The sequence below is a fragment of the Rhopilema esculentum genome, chromosome 21, assembly GCF_057945365.1.
Source record: "Rhopilema esculentum isolate cy_ngs chromosome 21, ASM5794536v1, whole genome shotgun sequence".
In the NCBI taxonomy this organism is placed as follows: Eukaryota; Metazoa; Cnidaria; class Scyphozoa; order Rhizostomeae; family Rhizostomatidae; genus Rhopilema; species Rhopilema esculentum.
This window is the reverse complement of record NC_142835.1, coordinates 805,905-825,406: the sequence shown is the minus strand read 5'-3', so window position 1 is coordinate 825,406 and position 19,502 is coordinate 805,905. Positions and strand designations below refer to the sequence as shown.

The window sequence follows — 19,502 nt, the reverse complement described above, 5'->3', positions numbered from 1 at the left end:
TTATCCGGCACAGTGTAAACAGTGTCTCAAGCAGAAACCTTGTAGAAACGTTTGCTAGACTGGTACGCTTAAAAAGACAAGATGTGTACACAAGCTGGAATAATCTTTCATAGGCATTTTCCAAGACCGTGGTACTGAGTTCTAAGCCTCAAAAAATGCTAGCTAGATTCATTATTTCACTATAACTTATGATATCAGCTCAGAATTCAGTAGAGATGGGTTGTTTGATACGCTGAAAATGCAATCACAAGCTTCAAATCGCCCACAGAATGACATTTCAGACAGGGGTACAAGAGGCTGGGAAATTCGCATATCCATCTAGCAACCTGCCTAAATGAAAATTTTAGAGTTGATATACCTTCAGTGCTGTTAGAATACCTCCAATTCTTTTTCTAGCATTTCTCATTCCCACTTTTACCACCCTGCTAATTTTTCTCTTTCGTGGTTTGCTCCTTCAAAACCCTCTCTTCGTTCAAGACTTCATGAGTTCTACTCTCATGGACGTCTTCATTTATGTGTGCTTTCGGTCGTTTTAGGGCAGTGATGGGCTTGTCCACTGGCTCGCCGACATAACGGCCCCCTAACAATCTTGCAAAGGGCGACATTGAGTAAACAGCCCCAAAATTGATGTAAAAGATGATAAATATAGCTAAGACAAAACAAATTTACTCATAGGTCTTATTAAGGCATTGTTAATTGGAAACTATTTAGTTCCCCAATGCCGAATAATATCCTCTGAATCATATACAGAGAACAGCCACATTCACCCTAGAGAATTAGAGTCACACTTGGTTACAATTTTTCAAGATTTTGAACTGCCTGCTATCTTTGAAATGGGATGACTACCAATGTCCGCCAAAATATGCTTATTGGCCTTTATAAATAGTCAAAGCCTGACTTTTACAGTGCTGAGCAGTTCTGTAAACACATTCGTTTGAAAAAAGGATGTTTCTGAATTATATTTAGATTTTTCATTTTTTGTATGGCTGGTTTTTGAAAAACAAAAGACAATAAAACTTTTCAACTTCCTAAAATTTCCATATAAAGGTCCATAGGTGTTTAATGTTAATTTTCAAGGTGGGAAGGGCTAAAGAATCGACATAAGAATATTGTTACTTAAAGGCCTTTTTATTTACAAAGTATCAATCATGCATCTAAGCGTCAAATACTTACAAGTAAAAATATAAAATTCAGTTGACACCCGTTATCTCAACTGGCTTTTTTCGAACCCCTTTCTTTTTATCCATGGATGAAAAATTGTCTGTTATCTCGACCTTTGCGAATTTTCTGCCAAATTGGTTAAAGAATTATGTTAAGATGTGCTGGATGATAATTTAACACAGAACACAGAAAATACTGATAACACAGAAAATAACATGTCAACCAAAGTCAAATGCAAATAGTTTCCTATATGTTGCAAAAAATTGATAACAACAGCAACTCTGTAAACAGAAAAATAAATACGTGCTGATCTGCTGGCCGATAAATTGTTACAAGGTGGCCAAGAAGATTTCCCATTACACTCTTTCCAAACAATGGATCAGTGATGGCGCCGCAAAATTGAAGCTGGGGGGGGGGGGCTGAGAATAAAGTTTAGTGACATAGGAGGACTCGCCATGGTTGGGTCCGACCTGTAAGGAAATTTTTGAAATTCAGCCTTTGTAATGGTTAAAAATTCATCTCCCAGACTAAAATATAGCAAATTGTTATACCGCTCAGAACAGACAATTCGACGATTCTCGGAAAAACATTGATTATTGATTTTTAGGAAAAATTTGGGAGGGGAGGAGTCATGCTAAAACGTTAATGAGAGACGTTAGGGAAAGAAAGAAAGAGTAACCTTTGGTGCAAAGTGCACATCAATGTTAATAACAAGAAGCTGTTATATTGATTTAGAGAATTTTACTTCCTGGACAGAAATGTGCATCTACGTTGTGCATCTACATATTTACACATCCAAAATGCAGACATTGCAATGACACAGAAAGTTAGCTACTGAATTGATGCAAATAATAGACAAATACTAGAGTAATAATAGAGTAAGTAAATTACTTAAATTCAGTATGTTGATTTTTTATACTCCATTTTGGAAAAAAGTTAGAAAAGACTGTCAAAACTTTTTATTCTTGAAAAAGTGGGGTGGCTTCAGCCCAAGGGCTCTGAAGCAAAGGTAACAAATATCTTCTCTGCTTTCTAGAAAGCTTTTACATTGAAAATGATTAAATCTTGTTATAATGCCCTTTCTGTTCTCTTTCTTTATATACTACTTTGGTTTTGAAATGTTATTGTAATTAATACCTTTATCCCATTTTTTTATATACAGAGCAAGTTGTAAAGGGGTATAATTTACACAAAAACTCCTTCTCGCCTTAGACGATCCATTAAACAGAAAAGGGACAATTTTTACTTAGGTAGGTTGAAATTAAGATTTTTATCTATCATCACCCCTAGCAGTTTTTCTTCAGAGCTTTCTTCAACAATGGCCTCGCCGATTTTGATCTTAATGTCATCTTGGTTTGTTCCAAAAGTGAGAAGATAACATTTCCCTGCATTCAATTTCATAAAGTTTTCTTGAAACCACTTTGATAAAACAAGAGCATCAGTTTCTAGCCGTTCTTAAACTTTATCCAATTGACAGTCAGCTGCAAAAATCGTAGTATCATCAGCAAAGTTACATACTGCAGTATCAGCTACCATTAAAATTAAATCATTGATGTATAAATTAAACAGGAGAGGCTCAAGGACTGATCCTTGTGGTACACCTACAAAGGTTTCTCGCCAAGTGCTGAATGAACCATTTAATTTTACCCTTTGTTTTCTACCGGACAGGTAAATATAGATCAATAGTTGAGCATCTTTACAAAAACCATAGGCATTCAATTTCGCAATTAACAGCTCATGGTCTATGCAATCAAACGCTTTTGAGAGATCCATTAGCAAGGCGACAACCACCCCTTTTAGTTGGCAAATTATTCAGTTAGCAAAAAAGTCTGCGGGTCATCTAGAAACACCCCTTCTTCACCCTCGACAAACATGGAATCACTGCAAGTATTGTGGACTTGCTTGAAAAAATTACAAGCGAGCCAGGTTTGTAGTGAGACTAGGCCTTCTCGGTGCTGCTACAATTATGACACTGCTGTCAAAAACTTTTAAAGATTTCGAAAATCCATGGAGAATTTGCTGATCGCCTTCAATGCATTAAACAATAACAACGAATTGGGGAAACTTTGCAATTAATGTTAATTTCACTCAATTCGCAAAGATTGTTTGTTGTTGACAAGTTAATTGACGTTACAAAATCAATTTCAAACATCAGAATTTCAAACAACAAAATTGGGAGATTTTTGCCTAAAGCCAAGAAATTACTAGCATGTCTGGAAAGTGCAAGGCCTAGGCCTTCCTTGCGCCTAAAATTTAGTCCACTTTGGTAGGCAGCCTTATCTGAACATATGTTAAATGTTTCTTAAATCTTTAGCGATTCTAACTGTCTGTAAACTTGTGTTTATAAGTAGAGGTAATTTTTTGCTGCTCGAAGGCAAAACGTCTTGTCTACTTTTCTATTTCTGGTCACTTCTTATGTGCTCCGACAGTCATATATTTCGTGGTCGTATCCACCACCAGATCTTACCCATATAAACCGAAAATCCCCCTCCCATTCTAGCTAGTAAATAACAGTCTTCTACAATGCAAAAACTGAACGCTCTACTCGATGAAAATTGACTCGACTGTTTTCCAAGTAAATTCTACTTCGATTCCTGCTGTAGATTCACCCCCAATCACTGCTGTAAATACAATCACTTTGGTCCGACAACCCCTTTAATGCTGCGTTTTGGTGGTTTTGGTCGTAATGAAGTTCTCGACAATGAATAGCTCAGCAGCATCCTCAAACCTTTCTCCCAACAAATAATCTATATCGTACCGACACGACCGTCTTGCAATATGACCGCTTCTTCTTGCATAATTACACGGATCCGTGATAATTATGCAAAGTATTCAATTCAATCCCAGTACGCGATTTGGCTCTCGGTTACACAGACCTCCTACTTTCAAGTTAGGGGTCTGGAGCACAGGCTATTGAGAAGAAGAGCCTCGTTGTAAGAAGGCTTTAAAAGAAGCCGTGGGCTTTTAAAATCGGCATTGAAGACAGGTTCTACGTCCAAAACAGAGAAGGGATGCTTTCCCAAGCCTCATTGTACCTATTTAAAGAAGTTTACCACAAATTTCATTGGAAAAAGTTGGGCATAGAAAATTAATTAGATTTTGTAGATAATGTTTCCAGCCAACCTTAATTTGCATTATAAAATTGTTTACGGTGAGCTTCATGAGATAATATCAGGTAGAGGATTTTCACAGCGTCGGACCATAACAAAACAGAGTGTAATGAGAGAGAATTAAACTGAGGAAAACCAAATTCTTAGATAAGCACATTAGAAGCTTTATTCAACAAAATTTCATCTCAACTCAAAGTAACGTAAACAAGGTAACTTAAACAGAAGGGAGCAAACTCAATAGGAAACTCAATAGCACGCAAGAAAACGAATATTGTAATAAGACAAAGAATGGTTGAAGTCATTGTCTTTCACAACACATGGGTAAGAATCCAAAACTAAATTTCGTTTCAGGAAGAAGTTTTGTTTTCAGGTAAAAGAATGGTCTTGGCGGGGAAAATCTTTTGCGGTCTCTCTTGAATACAGTCAATGAACTTTCTATCTAGCCAGGGCCACGGAGAGGATATATAGGCCCCTGGTCAGGACGAACGTAAATAGAAAAGCTCTCCCTGGACAATTAAGTATCCGTAGTCTCGTTTTCGTGTTTAATTAAATGAATGAACCCTTTACATTTTCTTAGCCCTTAATCATCTTTTGTTTGTAAATTATTATTTAAGTGAGTTATTTTACATGAAAAGTCACTTGTTGCAGAGTGTTGCCGAGATGGCAAAAGCGTAACAAGAGAGTTATTTATGCATCTCGATTCTTCGAGGAAAACCTCTCACAAAACTAGTCTCTTCTAGGGGGTATGGGGAATGCTTACCCCTAAATTTTTGAAGAGGATCGTTGCTTAAGTTGCTCTGGTGGCTATTACTTCTGTTGGCTATTTTAGTATAATTTGAACGTAACTGGGAACTTTCTTGTAGCTAAGGGTCTAAATGTCCCAAAAAGTATTGAAAACCAAGAGAAATCAGTCAAATTCGTATCTGTTTCACAGTGAGATTCAGGAAAAGACACTTGGTGATTTCAAGATCAATTTTTGGTCGTGTTAATGCAGAGATAAATAGGCGATTCAAGTCCATTGGCGAAATATGCGAAAGGCAGTGGCGTCGCCAGCTCGAACAAAACTAGAGTTGACAAAGCAAATTTTCTCGGCCACGCCCTTCAGACTCTTGGAAAATCGTTCTTTTTTTAATATTTTTAGCTATTTTGAAATTTTTAGACAAGCAACTTTCTCAAGCAGCATTTTCCGTAACGCTGACTTTTTTGCCAGTGCGAAAATCGAAATCGATCTTATCAGCTCAACTCCCCCCCCCCCCCCTCAAAAGGTTTTTCGACGGATTTCGAGAAATAAAAAAATGGACTTCTGGGAAAACTGGGGTAGACAGATTCGCTCCAGTCCACCCAGTGGCGATGCCACTGGCGAAAGGTTTAGTTTGCTTTGGCTATGCTAAAGGATAAAGGAAGATGAGTAGATGAGCTAGGTAACAAGTTGCCAAAGCCTAAAAAAAATTATTTCATTGCTTTAAAGTTGTTTCTGACTTTTCCTGATAGTGTTCATCAGCAGAAAGATCATTTAGTATGCTCAGATTCATAAAGAAGTACCTTCGCTCTGCCATTGGCCAAAACAGGCTTAGCTCACTGACTTTGTTGTCTATAGAAACTGATATTGCCGAAAAACTTGACGATAGCTCCATAATTGACCATTTTGCAGATGATAAGGCAAGAGAGGCATTTCTTGAATAGATATACTGATAGAAAGAAATTTACTAGAAATTTACCTAAAGCTGCTAGCTCTGTTTGAGATAACATAACGGTGTTATTTCTGTTTCTGCTTCTTCTATCTACCTTGTATCATTCATATTAGACATTTGTTATTATTGTTACTATCATTGACAGTTTGTGAAAATAGAGAGGCTGAATTATCATTTATCAATTGTTTAAGTTCAGTTATTATTTATGGGCCCCTATAGCTATGGACCCCCGGGTCAGTGACCCCCTGACCCCCTCTCCTCAGCACTGCTTCTAACTACATTTTAGTTGCAATCTGCTGCTGGAGGCAGGAGCAATTAAAAGGCTCTAGCAGAACCAAGATAAAAGGCTTTACAGTAAATGTTTTTTTTACAAGACGAGAAATGGGCTGTATTTTCATGTACATATAAAAGGCTCTACCAGCATTCTTCGTACATAGCTGCAGGCTTACTATCTGTCTGATGTTTACCGCTCTGCCTGTTTTTGTTGTTGAATCTATCTAGCTTTTCAGAATAAAGATGTTTTATTATTGAAAGTGAAGGCAATGTCAATTCAATGAAGGTTGTAGCAGAATCTTGCGAAAGAAGAACATCAAAGGCATACACAACGACAAAGTAGCTTTTCAACAAACAATTATTTTATTTTTCAATTGGACTCTGGTTAGGTTTAGTTGCTTATTCTTGTTTAAAACACGTTATTTTGTTTTATGTAGATCTTATACGCGTAACATTTATATGCCATCTATATATCTGTTTATGAATTGGAACCTTTTTGTTCTTTATTTCGAACCTGTTGGCAGTACTAGCAATATTTCCGTCCTATAAAGTTAGGAGAAGGCTGTGCTGGCTGTAGGCAACTGTTGAAGCCACGCAGGGTTAAACATTTTCATCTTTATATTTATGGGGCTCTAGTGTTTTAACAACATGCAACATAGACACTGAGAAGATCTAAGTGACCATGTGTATCTAATAGCACCATTTAATTATGTATGTTGCAAAATAATATATTTATCAACTAATATTTTCTACTAACGCAGATTTCTTCTCTCGCTGTAGATATACAGGCGTCTTATAGCAAATAATAACCATGACAACATAGCAAGTAGTCAGTCCTTCAAATTAAAAACGAGACAGACACGTTTTTGTGCAGTTACTCAATCATCCCTCGGGCTTTTTTTACATAAGTTTAACTGATGACTATGGTAATGATTTGCTGGTCTCCTGCTGCTTTTACAATATTTCTGGGGGGGGGGGGGTGCTCAGAGGTGAGAGGGCCGTCATTTAAATTATCGCTCACAAAAAGGGGCGCTCATTGGAGAGTGGCGTTCATAAGGGATAATACGGTACTCTTATTTAGTATAAATCCATGTGAATCAATAGCTAAAGTATTAACTTCATGTTTACTGCTTCTACGTTTTATTCCAGTGATGCTGTGATTATTGCCCAAAAATGCCAGGAATGGAGGTTGAAAACTTACCAGAAAAATGTTACATCTTAAAAGGGGGACGTTGTTTGATGAAAGTGGCAATTTTATTCCAGGTCTTGCGTTTATAGATCCTATGAATCTTAAACCGTATTCAAAGGTTTAAGGAGATACCCCAATCCAAGAAAAACAGAATCTACATGTATTTTAATTCTTACCTTGTGAAAAATCTTTGACTTTTGACAACACGGTCTACTGTTGTCTTAGGTGGTTGACAAAGTTTGGAAATTACAGGGATTTGAGGGGGAAAAGCTTGTGCTCCTATTTCCACCGCTTAGCCACTTCATTATACATTTAACCATGGGTGTAATTTTAGAGGGAGGGGCTTAGCCCCTTGTTGAAGCCAACAGTTGCCAATTCTTAAGTTCGTTAGTTTGCAAAATTTTACTTAAGAGTCCTTTTGTTTTTTTCGTAGCACTATATCCCTGCATTTAACAGATTCTCATCTTTTAAAAGTGTCTCATGATGCTATTTCGGAAAATTTGGCCCAAGTTAAAATACTATGCGACGGCCTGGATTTCTTTAAACACAACTCCTTCTCCCACCCCAATGTCGACTCATCGTCATCGCCGCCTATGTGTAACAGAAGAAATGAATGAAGAAACGCCTCTTTTACGCCCATCCTCCAGTCCGAACTTTGTACCCAAAGTGGCAATACAAGATCATAGTTCAACACTTCAGTGCGTCACACACCGAAGACTGACGCTTGATCACAATGCAATGAAATCTACACGATGAATCCTGTTTTATGCTCCTCCGCAGTAACTAATATATTTTTGCTCATAACTACCTTAACATTGGCCAATTATGATTATCAAGGAGATTTGCATGAAATTCTGACAGTAGTGATTGATATCCCTTTATCATTTATCACAAAAGGAGAGAAATTTTCAAAGTCTCGAATAATTTTCATTTAGAATTTTTAATTCAAAGATAGCTACAGAAATAGGAATTTGAGAATGGCTTTGAAAAAAGCAAACATTTTATATAATATGTTACAAAATGTTTGCTTTTTTCAAAGCCATTTTCAAGTTCTGTACCGCCAAAAAAAACTGTTCAGAATTTGGAATATGACGAAACCGATTTCAGAACGAATGGGCCAACCCAATTATTGTTTTATTGTTTAATTACTTTTGCTGCGTAGGAGCATCTGCCAAGCCTGGTTTAGTTGTGTAGCTTGAATGGGTGCTGGTTGTGCAAAGCAGTAGGCCAAAGCAGTGGCAAAGTTGGCTAAACGAGAGAACAGCGGAGCGGCTACAAGTAATGGATTCCAAAAGGCAGGACTTCACTCCCATTGGCAGGGCATTTTTGTTCACAATTAATCTTGCTGGATGGATCTGGAGTGCAGTGAGCTTTGTTCCTTGGTACTATTTCAGTGGCAACCACAGCAAAATGAAGCCTGGCCAGAAACAAGCTATCAGGACAAGCAGTGGTGCTTGGCGTTGTATTGGAAATGCTGAAAATCTCATTCAGGATTATGATGGCTTGAAAACCATATCTGATGTTTTTGAGTGAGTTTTGTATGTTCGAATAATTTGAAATAAAACTTAATTTAGGATCATCCAAAATTTTCGTTTTGGACATCTCACCGAGCGTATCTAACCTTGTCTTTTGCCAGATGATTCTGTTGTGTGAACAAGCTTAAATCAGGTTCTTGCATTTCAAATAAATCAACAAAATGATGTTTTTATTTTCGAATCTAAAATGGCATTTGGCTGCAAATTTGAATTCAACTCCAATTTAGATTGTCGAACTTGAGGTTTTCCTCAAGTTTGATAGGCCCCAGGGGCTGTGTGAAACAACCCTATCATATCTGGTGATAGTTGTATTATGACCAGAACATCTTGTTAACCATCATTTACAATGATCTAGTATTAAAGTACAACCATCTTATACCACAATGTTATTTTCTTTGAATTTTAAGCGATCAGCATGATCCCTGTAGCAAAGCTTTCTTTTTATTCTGGTTGTCCCACATGGTTCAACCATTTCTTTCTATCAATTGTATTGCACAATATATCCTCAGAGCTCATAGGGTCATTACAATTTGAAAAACTATCATTTAAAAATCTGTTAAAATAAAAAGGACAAAAGTTTACAAGGTTTTAATTCATTAAGATCTAAGTTAAAACAATTTATTAAATACACACAAAAATTTATAAACGCATGATCACCAGTCATAACTAATTTGGTCGTTCCTCACCAGCAGATAGTCACACAAAATTTCAATAATTCTTTAAGAAAGTTCAATGCTATATCTTCAGTGCTATATCTTAAGGGTTAACATGAGTGTATATTTTGTAATATATTCTGCTTGTTATGGGTGGCCAATAAAGTCTCTTCAATGCTTTTGTTTATGTGGCAATCTCTGCTTTCACCTCTTAACATTCTGTGTCACTTGTTAAATGTCAGCAAAGTTCCTGAAGGGGATGGGATTTTTATATTTTGGACAAACTCCAACTAACAGCAGACATAAGAATTAATTATGCCAGAAAACCTACCTTCCTGGTGCAAATTATTTAGCAAAAACATTTTTGGAATGATTATTTTGTTGTAAAGTGTCTAATGTAGACCTGGCTGTTTTAAGCGGGTGATCAACCCACACACGTCTCCATGCACGTCTCCACACAGGTCTCCACACACATCTCCCCGCTCGCCTCAGGCCAGCGAGGCGAGCTATTCACCACTCACCTTAATGTCAGTTTGCACGTTAACTGCCCACCTTGGTCTTCCTCTCATATGCGACACCTCTTGAAGTAAAACTAATAAATTGATAGGAACTTGATCCTCTGTGTTTTGACTTTGAAATAACATTAATCACCTTTCAATCTCTCAGGAAGTCATCTACTCCTGTAAACTGGTTAACTACTTAACAAGTAATACGAAAAAAACGAAGCATTTTAAAATGCAATAGGAAAAGAGAATCTTTTGAATGGTTTCATTTCCACAAGAAGGCTATTTCGAAGGCCAATTGAAATGTCATTTGACAGGGTTGCTTTAAAGGTATTCATAATATTCCTAACACATGAAACCCAAATCGTTTCAAGATGATGAGTTACCAAAAAGGATCGACTCTTGAGCCAAGAGCTTTCGAAAAATAGGACCAATAGGAGATAGATAGAAAGAAGATGGTGATGTTTGTTTGGTGCAAACTTGGTGCTAAATAACTTTAAGTAATTTATGAACAGCTGTGGTTTCTTATAACTGGCTATATAATGTTAATTAAAGTGTACAGGAGATCCCCCACTGATAGATATAATTTTTAAAGGACCAGTACAAAACTGTCATCTCTCAAAATCTTTTAATCTTAAAACTTCCAGTAGTAGCTGAATTTATTAGTTTCATTTGATAAAATACGTGTATCTTCCTGTGACAACAAACTCGGAAATAACAAGCCTTTAAATACTTGAACATCAAAATGACAGTTTTCTGATGAATTCTAGTTTGTACTAATGTTATAACAAAATCACACTGTGATTATTTACTTTTGGTTCTATTCAAATCTTGTTAGTGTTGTTGATTTGCGACAATACGAAACTATCATTTTATTTCTGTCAGAGAATAGCCATCTTGTTTTGTAAACTTAGCTGTTAGAGACTGTTGTTTATTCATATACCTTCATTGATGATTTTCAAGAGACTAAAAATCGCCCACCTGACTTTGCAGAGGATAGCGATGTACTGCTCCCCTGCTAAAGTGTTCATGGCCAGGCCTGCTAATGCCATCAAATTTCACCAAGAGAACAAAATATCTTTGCCATTGATTGAATGAATCTTCACTTCCTTGCCTTAGACCAATTGCTTCACACATTTCATGTCAATTCTCGGTACAAATGTGGAAATATGGTAATTGTCCTTTCCATTTTCAGTAAATACACTCATGAAATACAATTTATTGAACATATTGAAGCACTGGAGCAACATCTACCATTATTCCAATGTGCCAAAACGCACAATGTCCCGTGTATTTGGTATGTTTCTAGAACCATGACACAGCCCCTTTAAGGGCCCTCTAGTAATGGAAGTTCTTTTCATCTCTAGTTTCCTTTGTTATCTTTCCAGTGGTATCATGAAGTAGAAATCTATTGTAGGGCTTTTGTTGATGTGGAGTGCCATCCCAGCTTGTGTAGCAACAATCTGGAATTGCTGATTTCACATTTAAAATTTCATTTTTATTCAACAATGATGTTTTTCCTTAGTTTAAAAATCATGCACAAAATTTGAGCAGGGAATTTTGTTCAATTACATGTTGCAGCAGTTGACATAATCAGTTTTTCAATCAGTTGACATAATCATCATTTTCTTAACCTTTTTTCGCATGATTTTATTTTCTTCTTTTTGAAGAATAACTCAACCTGCAATTCTTTTTAACCCTAGATCTGCATGCAAGAAATATTCAAACAATAACTGTCTTGGCACACGAGAACTTCTTGCAGAGGAAGAAGAAATGCAGCCAAATGGAAGGGTTTTCAAGAAGGTTATTCTTGGAAAGTACATTTGGCAGACATATGCACAGGTTTCTGATAAAATCAAGAAATTGGGCAGTGGGTTACAAGCTATTGGACAACAACAAAGACAAAACATAATCATATTTGCAGAAACTAAAGCTGACTGGTTCATAACTGCACAAGCTTGCTTTTTGTATAACTTCCCAGGTAAGTAATTATTTATGTCTAAGAAATTTCATTCACTGTTTCAGCATCACCAGAACATACATGTGTTAAGCTTTACACTATCCTTCCACCTCTTTTTTGATAGCCTATCCTTCTCCTCTCTGGTAGCATGAATTGTGAGAAGTCAGCTTTTATTAGCACTTCTATTTCATTTGCAAAGTTTCTGACTCTGATCCATGTCTTGTTGCTGGCCCTACTGGTGACAAACTTTTACTTGACTAAAATTAATGTTAGAATTTACAAAATGAATGACTAAAATAACTTCAACAAACCTAAACAATTTGGGTGAAATGGCTGCCAAAGATGGATGGAACTACACTAAATTACAGGCTTGTATTGATTAAAGGAAAGTGTTTCTGGATGTGTGTATCATTTGGTTTTCAATTCTAAGGGTTATTAAAAGATATTTTAAAGTCTTTATAGGAATTTCCAGTTTTGTCTTGAATTCATTCCAGTTTTGTTTTAAGATCAAATTATTGTCCAGACATCACTTAGTACTTCAAATGCCTTCTCACTTGGAAGCAAACATGCTTCTTATAATTATTTCTTTCTGAAAGCATCAAATGTTGCTTGAATGTGCAATCTGATTCTAATCTGTCGAAAGTTTTAAGTTTCTAAAAGCCTCATTCTTCAGATGTGATTTATGAATTTTTGCTATTCTTTTAGTGGTGACAATCTATGCAACATTGGGTGATGATGCCTTGATATATGGAATAAATGAAAGTGAATCAAATGTTATTGTGACTGATTCTCAGCTAATACCAAAACTAAAGAATTTGTTTGACCAGCTTCACTTTATAGACACAATAATATATTTCGGTGAGGCAAACAAGACCTCATTGATTGGATTTCCGGTGGATGTTAGGTTTCATTCCTTGAGGGAAATTGAAGAATTGGGAGCAAAAGCAGAAAACAGTATGTGTCTTTTTAGCCTTTATCTTCCTGTTGCTTCCTGTGTATCCTTCCTGTGTATCCTTCCTGTGTATCCTTCCTGTGTATCCTTCCTGTGTATCCTTCCTGTGTATCCTTCCTGTGTATCACAGTTGTTCTAGCCTTTTGTATATTTCAATTAGTGCCCTCCTCAAATTTCAGGGATGTTACTATTGATAGAGAGGTTCTTAAGAAGAAAGGGCCATTAATCTCCTTACTTTGTATTTTTGAACATTTATCGGACAGTGATTGTTGATAATTGGATGATGAGCGAAAGCAGTCTAAATTTTCTAGTCAGTTGTTGATTGTTGTGATAAAGCAGTAGAAATATCCAGTATAGGTCTTTTCAGTCACCCATCTTTTTTAAATGCAACTTCCTTTCCTACTCAGCTTATATTTCTATGTATGTGTTCCAATATAGACTTTTTATTATAAATTCTGTGTTGCAAGAGTTTAGCCATTGCTTACAACAAAGTAATAACTACCAAGCAATATGTGGTGACTTTGCTGTGACAACTCCTAACTTGACATCATGAGGTACCTTATTATTTTGTTTACAGTGTCCTTGAAGCCAGATCCACCCCTTCCTAGTGATGTTGCTGTTATAATGTACACTAGTGGCTCCACTGGAATGCCAAAAGGTAATAATTGATGGCTTAACTTCTCAAATGCAGACTATATGAAACTGCCAATTTGTTTTATTATTTTAGAATTCATATTGCCACAAAATGAGATAGAACATAGCTAGATTTTAACAGAGGGCAGCTGCCTGATCAGTGTGTGTGCATAATTTGTTTGCTTCATCAGATCACTGCTGCTCCCCTTCCAATATGTCTTAAAATTTAACAATATTTGAAAGTGATATTGCATAGATTGATATTGGCGAAAACATTGTCAGTCATTATTTGGTAGAAGACCAGTTGTCAATATTCACAAAAACAGTTTCATGTATAATTTTGAAAAGTTAGAAGAGGCAGCATGCCTCATGAAACTCTTTTCCTAGTATTCTGTAGATTGTCATCGTAAGTCATATTCATGTGATTTACATCCAAGGATTTTCTGTGGAAGATTCTATGGAATTTTCCTATCTCACCAAATGGCAGTAAATATTATATTTAATGGTATGTTTATATCAAATGAAGATTTTTCCATCTTTAGGCGTTTTGATTTCGCACACAAATATCACCAGTACAATTGCAGCTGTCACCAAAAGAGTCTCTGGAATGAAGTAAATAGCACTTTTACTGCTAGTAGTTTTTACACGAATTGATGATGGTCTCTGTAGCTTCAACTCAAACAGAATGTTTCTATGAGTTTCTATATAAATACAAAAGAACCAGAGCTTCTTCTGTTTTTCAGAATCTCCATTTATTTATCATAAACTTGACTCAGCTCCTCCCACTTGAACTTTGTTTGTGAGATTTTTGCAGTTTATTCTGTGTTTCTGCTAATTTTACTGTTCTAAATTATCAAAATCCCTAGACTTGCCAAGTTTAATAATGCTGCAAAAGTTTGTTTTATCGAACATGTTCTGTTGAAACTTATTTCAAGGTCCATGATGTTTTATTTATACCACCTTTCTTTGATCACAGATATTTGCTTTGATGTTATCAAATGTCTTTAATTTTAGTGATAAAGATGTGTACATTGGCTATTTGCCTCTTGCTCATGTTCTTGAGCTCTGTGCTGGTGGGTTACTATACACAGTTATTTTAGACCAATTCAAATTCATTTATTTTCTTTCTTTCTTTGTCTTGACAATGCTATGTAAGATTGAATTTGAGATTACCAATGGAATATGAGTTATGTGTTTTATTGAATCTTGAAAACTCCGTAATAGTTTTGCAAGGCTTTTTGGTACTTCTGGGGGCTAACTGCCAAAGAAATTAGGGGTTGTTTACCAGAATAACCATAATTATTGTCAGTTAGCTGATGAGATTTGTGTTGGTTTCCTGGCTTAAGCCAATTTATTTGTGCCTTTTTCATATCTAGTTAGGGATATTTGGTTAAGGAAAATAATATATTATAAGAGAGATATCATCCTGATACTGTGCATATTCATTGAGATTTACCATTTTATAATTTTCTCTCGTATCTATGTAAAATTTTCCCCACCTACTTTTTTGAAATTATCCACCAATACTTGTAATCATTTCTACAGAATGTGCAGTGACTGCCAGAGGCTGCTCTGTCGGCTACTCGTCAGCCTTAACGCTCTCAGACCAGGTAATAAAGCAATTCTGTCCAACATCTTCAATACCACCGTTGACAATAAAGTAACATATTTTTTTAGATTTCTACTTATTTGTTGAGAGCTCTAAGAATATCCAGGAACCAGTAACCATTTAATTTTTATGAAAGAATCTTTATGAATAAATTTTAGTTTATCATAGTACCTTTTTCAATCATCCCTCTTTACTTTGCAAAATCACTCTTTTTCAGGTGAAAATTTACACTAAACGTTTTTCTGCTCAATATTTTAAAAGATGCTACGCGCTATTTGTCCATATATTATCCCATTTTTAAAATAAAGATTGCTTTTCCGACTCAAAACCTGTTGACTTATTTTTGGAAATATCTAAATACATTCGTGTTAACACACTAATAACTTACTGTTTTAGTCTTCAAAGATAAAGAAAGGCTCCAAAGGTGATGTCTCAGTTTTGAAGCCAACATTGTTAGCAGCTGTGCCTGTATGTACTTGCTTTGTTATACCCAATCCAACATTCAGTTTGATGTAAATTTAAAATCTTCATTTCGATAATTTTGTTCGTTTTCATTTATGTATGTTTTTATGTATTTACCCCCGAAAGATATGCTAACGTAACCTTTCTGAATGGATTGATTCAGCGACTTATTTATTGGTGTTTAAAATATTACTTTTTTTGTGGTTCTACCCCCCTTTGCCTAGCAAGTTATAGTCGCATTCCCGTCAAAACTCAAGCTCTGCCATGGAACCCTTTTTTTTAAACCCTTTTTTTTTAAATTTTATCCAACATTTGACTGTCTTATCATGGCTTTGCACAATTTGAGGTTTTCATCACAGTTTTTTAGATATCAAATTATTCAATAAATTTCTCTCGCATGGATCTTGTGTCCCTCGAAGGACAGAGCACCTCTACTTTCGCCTCAATACTTCTTATTTAACTAGAAGTTTTTGAACAAGAATATTTTGATTGCAGTCGGTATAACAATGTTCATTTTTTCAACAGATGATCATGGATAGAATAAGAAAGAGTGTTCTTGACAAAGTTAAAGAGGGTCCATCGTTCTTAAGACTCGTATTCCACTTCGCATATAACTACAAATTGTGGCATTTAAAGCATGGATACGACACTCCAATTCTGAATAGGTTGGTTCTGCATATTTTGAATCCAATTCATCGTTTCGGAGAAAACTCTTTTACAGTGCAGTTAGATCTAGATTTATTCTGTAACTGAATTTAAGTTTATAAGGTCGTAACTCAAGGGCCTGGTGAATTATCTCCTTGAGATTCTTATGAACTGCCAAAGATGAAAACCTTTTTTCAGTGACAGATATTTTTTCCATCTTTAAAGAGCATTTTCTTTCTCGGGGGCTGTTTTGGGTGCAATATTCGATGATCCAGTAAGGTCAGATCATAATGGTATATCCATAGTAACCATGCCAGATAACAAAATTTGCGCATATTAATACAACATCAGAACAGGTTATGCATTTTCTGTCTTAGGTTGTTTTTTGCAAAGATCGCATCCATTCTTGGCGGGCGTGTGCGTTGCATTTTGAGCGGGGGTGCCCCTCTGTCGTCTGATACAGAAGACTTCATGAATGTCTGCTTCTCCTGTCCAGTGGGTCAAGGCTACGGCTTAACAGAAACTACTGGTGGTGGCACATGTTGTGAAGGTAAGTGTGACGTAATAATAATTTTGCAAGGCCTGGTTTATCTCGAACAATCAGTGGGATTCATTTGGTGGTGTATATGGCGAATATGTTTCCTTCTGAGATTCTAGTTCCAGAGTAGAGACGAAAGCGAGGCTGTGCTGATCTAGCACTGCTACCAAATGCAAGCTGTTGACATGTTGAGGCACGCTATTCGATATGAATAGTCTTATTCCAATTTAAACTATATACGCTTTTTAAAATATTTCATTCAACATTTTTCTCTTCAGCTTGGGACTTCACTACTGGAAGAGTGGGACCACCCGTTGGCTCCAGTGAGATCAAGCTTGTTAGTTGGGAAGAAGGTAGACTTTCGATTTTGATTGGCTGACCTCACCCTTGTTTTCTTCCGATATTATTGACCATCTTTCTCAAGCTTGTCACTCTCGTACCCCTTGACTTTTGAAAATTTCGAAATAGCTAGACTGTTTGAAATAGAGTATCGTCGATAAATATGGGTTGCTTCATTTGGCAAAAATATCGCTTTGTATGTAAACATTTCTTTAAAGAGAGAATGTATTTGAAAGAATTTTTAGAAAAGCCTTTCGAGATTTTCCGTTTCCTTTTCATTAACCTTAGCAATAATTTTTTCTAGGGGGATATACTGTGTTTGACAAGCCGAATCCACGAGGAGAAATTGCGATTTCCGGTAAAAATGTTACGATGGGCTATTTTAAGCAACCTGAGAAAACCAAAGAAGTATTTTGTGTTGAAGATGGACAAATGTGGTTTTACACTGGAGATATCGGTGAAATGCACAGCGATGGCTGTCTCAAAATTGTTGGTATGTTTGACGTTGGATTTCGTTAAATGTTGGCTCCCAACAGGCATGTCGGGCAACTTATGCCGACTTCTTCCTAAAAGGCATTTCTTAGTTTTATGGAATTTTACACTCAGCTGCTTGGAAGCAGATCTTAAATATGATACCAAAAGGGGCTTATGATGTGATATGATTAAATAAAATATTAGTTCCAGTGTGATTGTCTGTGGCAAAGGAAAGATCGAATTTGTCTGATAGCTATCATATGAATTAGCATTGACAGCTCACTTGGGAGTTATGCAACCAAGACGTGTCACCAAACTTTATCGATGAAACTTTTTGTAAGCTTGTCTTAAATCAACCTGTGCAACAATCTAGACTTTCTGCTCGGATACACTACTGATTCTGAAAGGGAATTTTGGCTGACTAATGACCTTTTTCTGGCTTGCTCGTTGTCTTACCTCTGTCTAACAATTTTTGTTGTTGGCGTTTATTTCTTTATCCGCAATTAATTTACAACACTAACGATCTTCTACCGATCAAATTTTTTCTACGTTATCATTGCCGTTGTCTTTTTCTGCAGACCGCAAGAAGGACCTTGTTAAGCTTGCCACTGGGGAATACGTTTCTCTTGGAAAGATTGAAAGTGCCCTAAAACAGTGCCCGCACATTGACAATTGTTGCGCGTATGTGGATGGGGAACAATATTTCCCCATTGTTTTGGTCATCCCTAACCCAAAGCACCTGAAAACATTAGCAGCAACTGTGGGAGTCAACACGGATTCATTTGAGGTTTTATGCAGCGATAAGAAGGTCAATAAAGCCATGTTATCGGCGATTGAGAGTGTTGCTAAAGGTAAATTTTACTTAGCTTGGTTTTGGTGTTTCAAATGCTAGACCCGTTATCCATGCACCTTTATCTACCTTTTGCCGCATCATACTATTCTATAGCATACCAGCTTACATTTTATTCAATACCCTGTTCCGTTATGTTGTTTTCCCTGTTTCATTGTGACATCAGACGTAAAGTGTCACAAAATGAAACATGCCAATTTTATGCTGTGTACTCCTTAATCTTATCTGAGATAATTGTTACGTCATACTTGATATGCTGGGGCGTCGTTATGTCTCCACGCTCCCAGCTGATGCATATATTTAAAAAAAACCTGATAATAAGTCAGTTTATGAAAATGCCCATTGTTACTGGGAAGTGGCTTTCCTCCTCACATTACCCCTCCGCTGCCAACTCCCTTCTCTTCATTCTCTAATGATATTTGATATTGTAAAAGTTCTCGGATCCTTTAATGTTACCTACATATAAAAGTTCGAACCAAAATTGTATTTTAGGTAAGCTTGAAAAGTACGAAGTTCCAAAGAGAGTGAAGATTTGCCCTGAACAGTGGACTCCTGAAAGTGAATTGGTTACAGCTGCATTCAAGCTAAAAAGGAAGAACATTTCCAATTTCTACAAAGACGCTCTGAAGTCGATGTATGAAGAAAAGGCCTAAAGACAAAATACATCACCAACTTGTTTCTAGTAATTAGCTTTTTTCGAATCAGAAAACGCCTATACAAGCGCACGCCTATATGTGTTTTGAGCTGATTTGTTGTTTCATTCAAATTTGATCGTGTATTATGAGTGATGTGAAAAGTGTACAGTAATTCTCTGAACTGGCTGTAAGGATTGGTGAATTCATAACATGCGTATGCTGAAGATTTGTCTTGAACCTTTTGTTTTCTTCGCTTAGACCAGGCACGCACTGAAATAATATGACCGAGC

General features: G+C 36.3%; 1 protein-coding gene across 1 annotated transcript; it reads left to right on the top strand.

The window, feature by feature from the left end:
* Window positions 1–8,617: 8,617 nt before the first annotated feature.
* On the top strand, window positions 8,618–19,436 carry LOC135684389 (long-chain-fatty-acid--CoA ligase 4). The gene is made up of 14 exons (XM_089114905.1): window positions 8,618–8,953; window positions 11,819–12,096; window positions 12,781–13,029; window positions 13,605–13,685; window positions 14,203–14,272; window positions 14,675–14,733; window positions 15,206–15,270; window positions 15,666–15,737; window positions 16,257–16,396; window positions 16,754–16,926; window positions 17,193–17,267; window positions 17,558–17,746; window positions 18,306–18,578; window positions 19,070–19,436. Exons 1-14 carry the CDS (start codon window positions 8,706–8,708, stop codon window positions 19,228–19,230), a joined length of 2,133 nt encoding a protein of 710 aa, XP_088971031.1. The 5' UTR covers window positions 8,618–8,705; the 3' UTR covers window positions 19,231–19,436.
* Window positions 19,437–19,502: the final 66 nt, after the last annotated feature.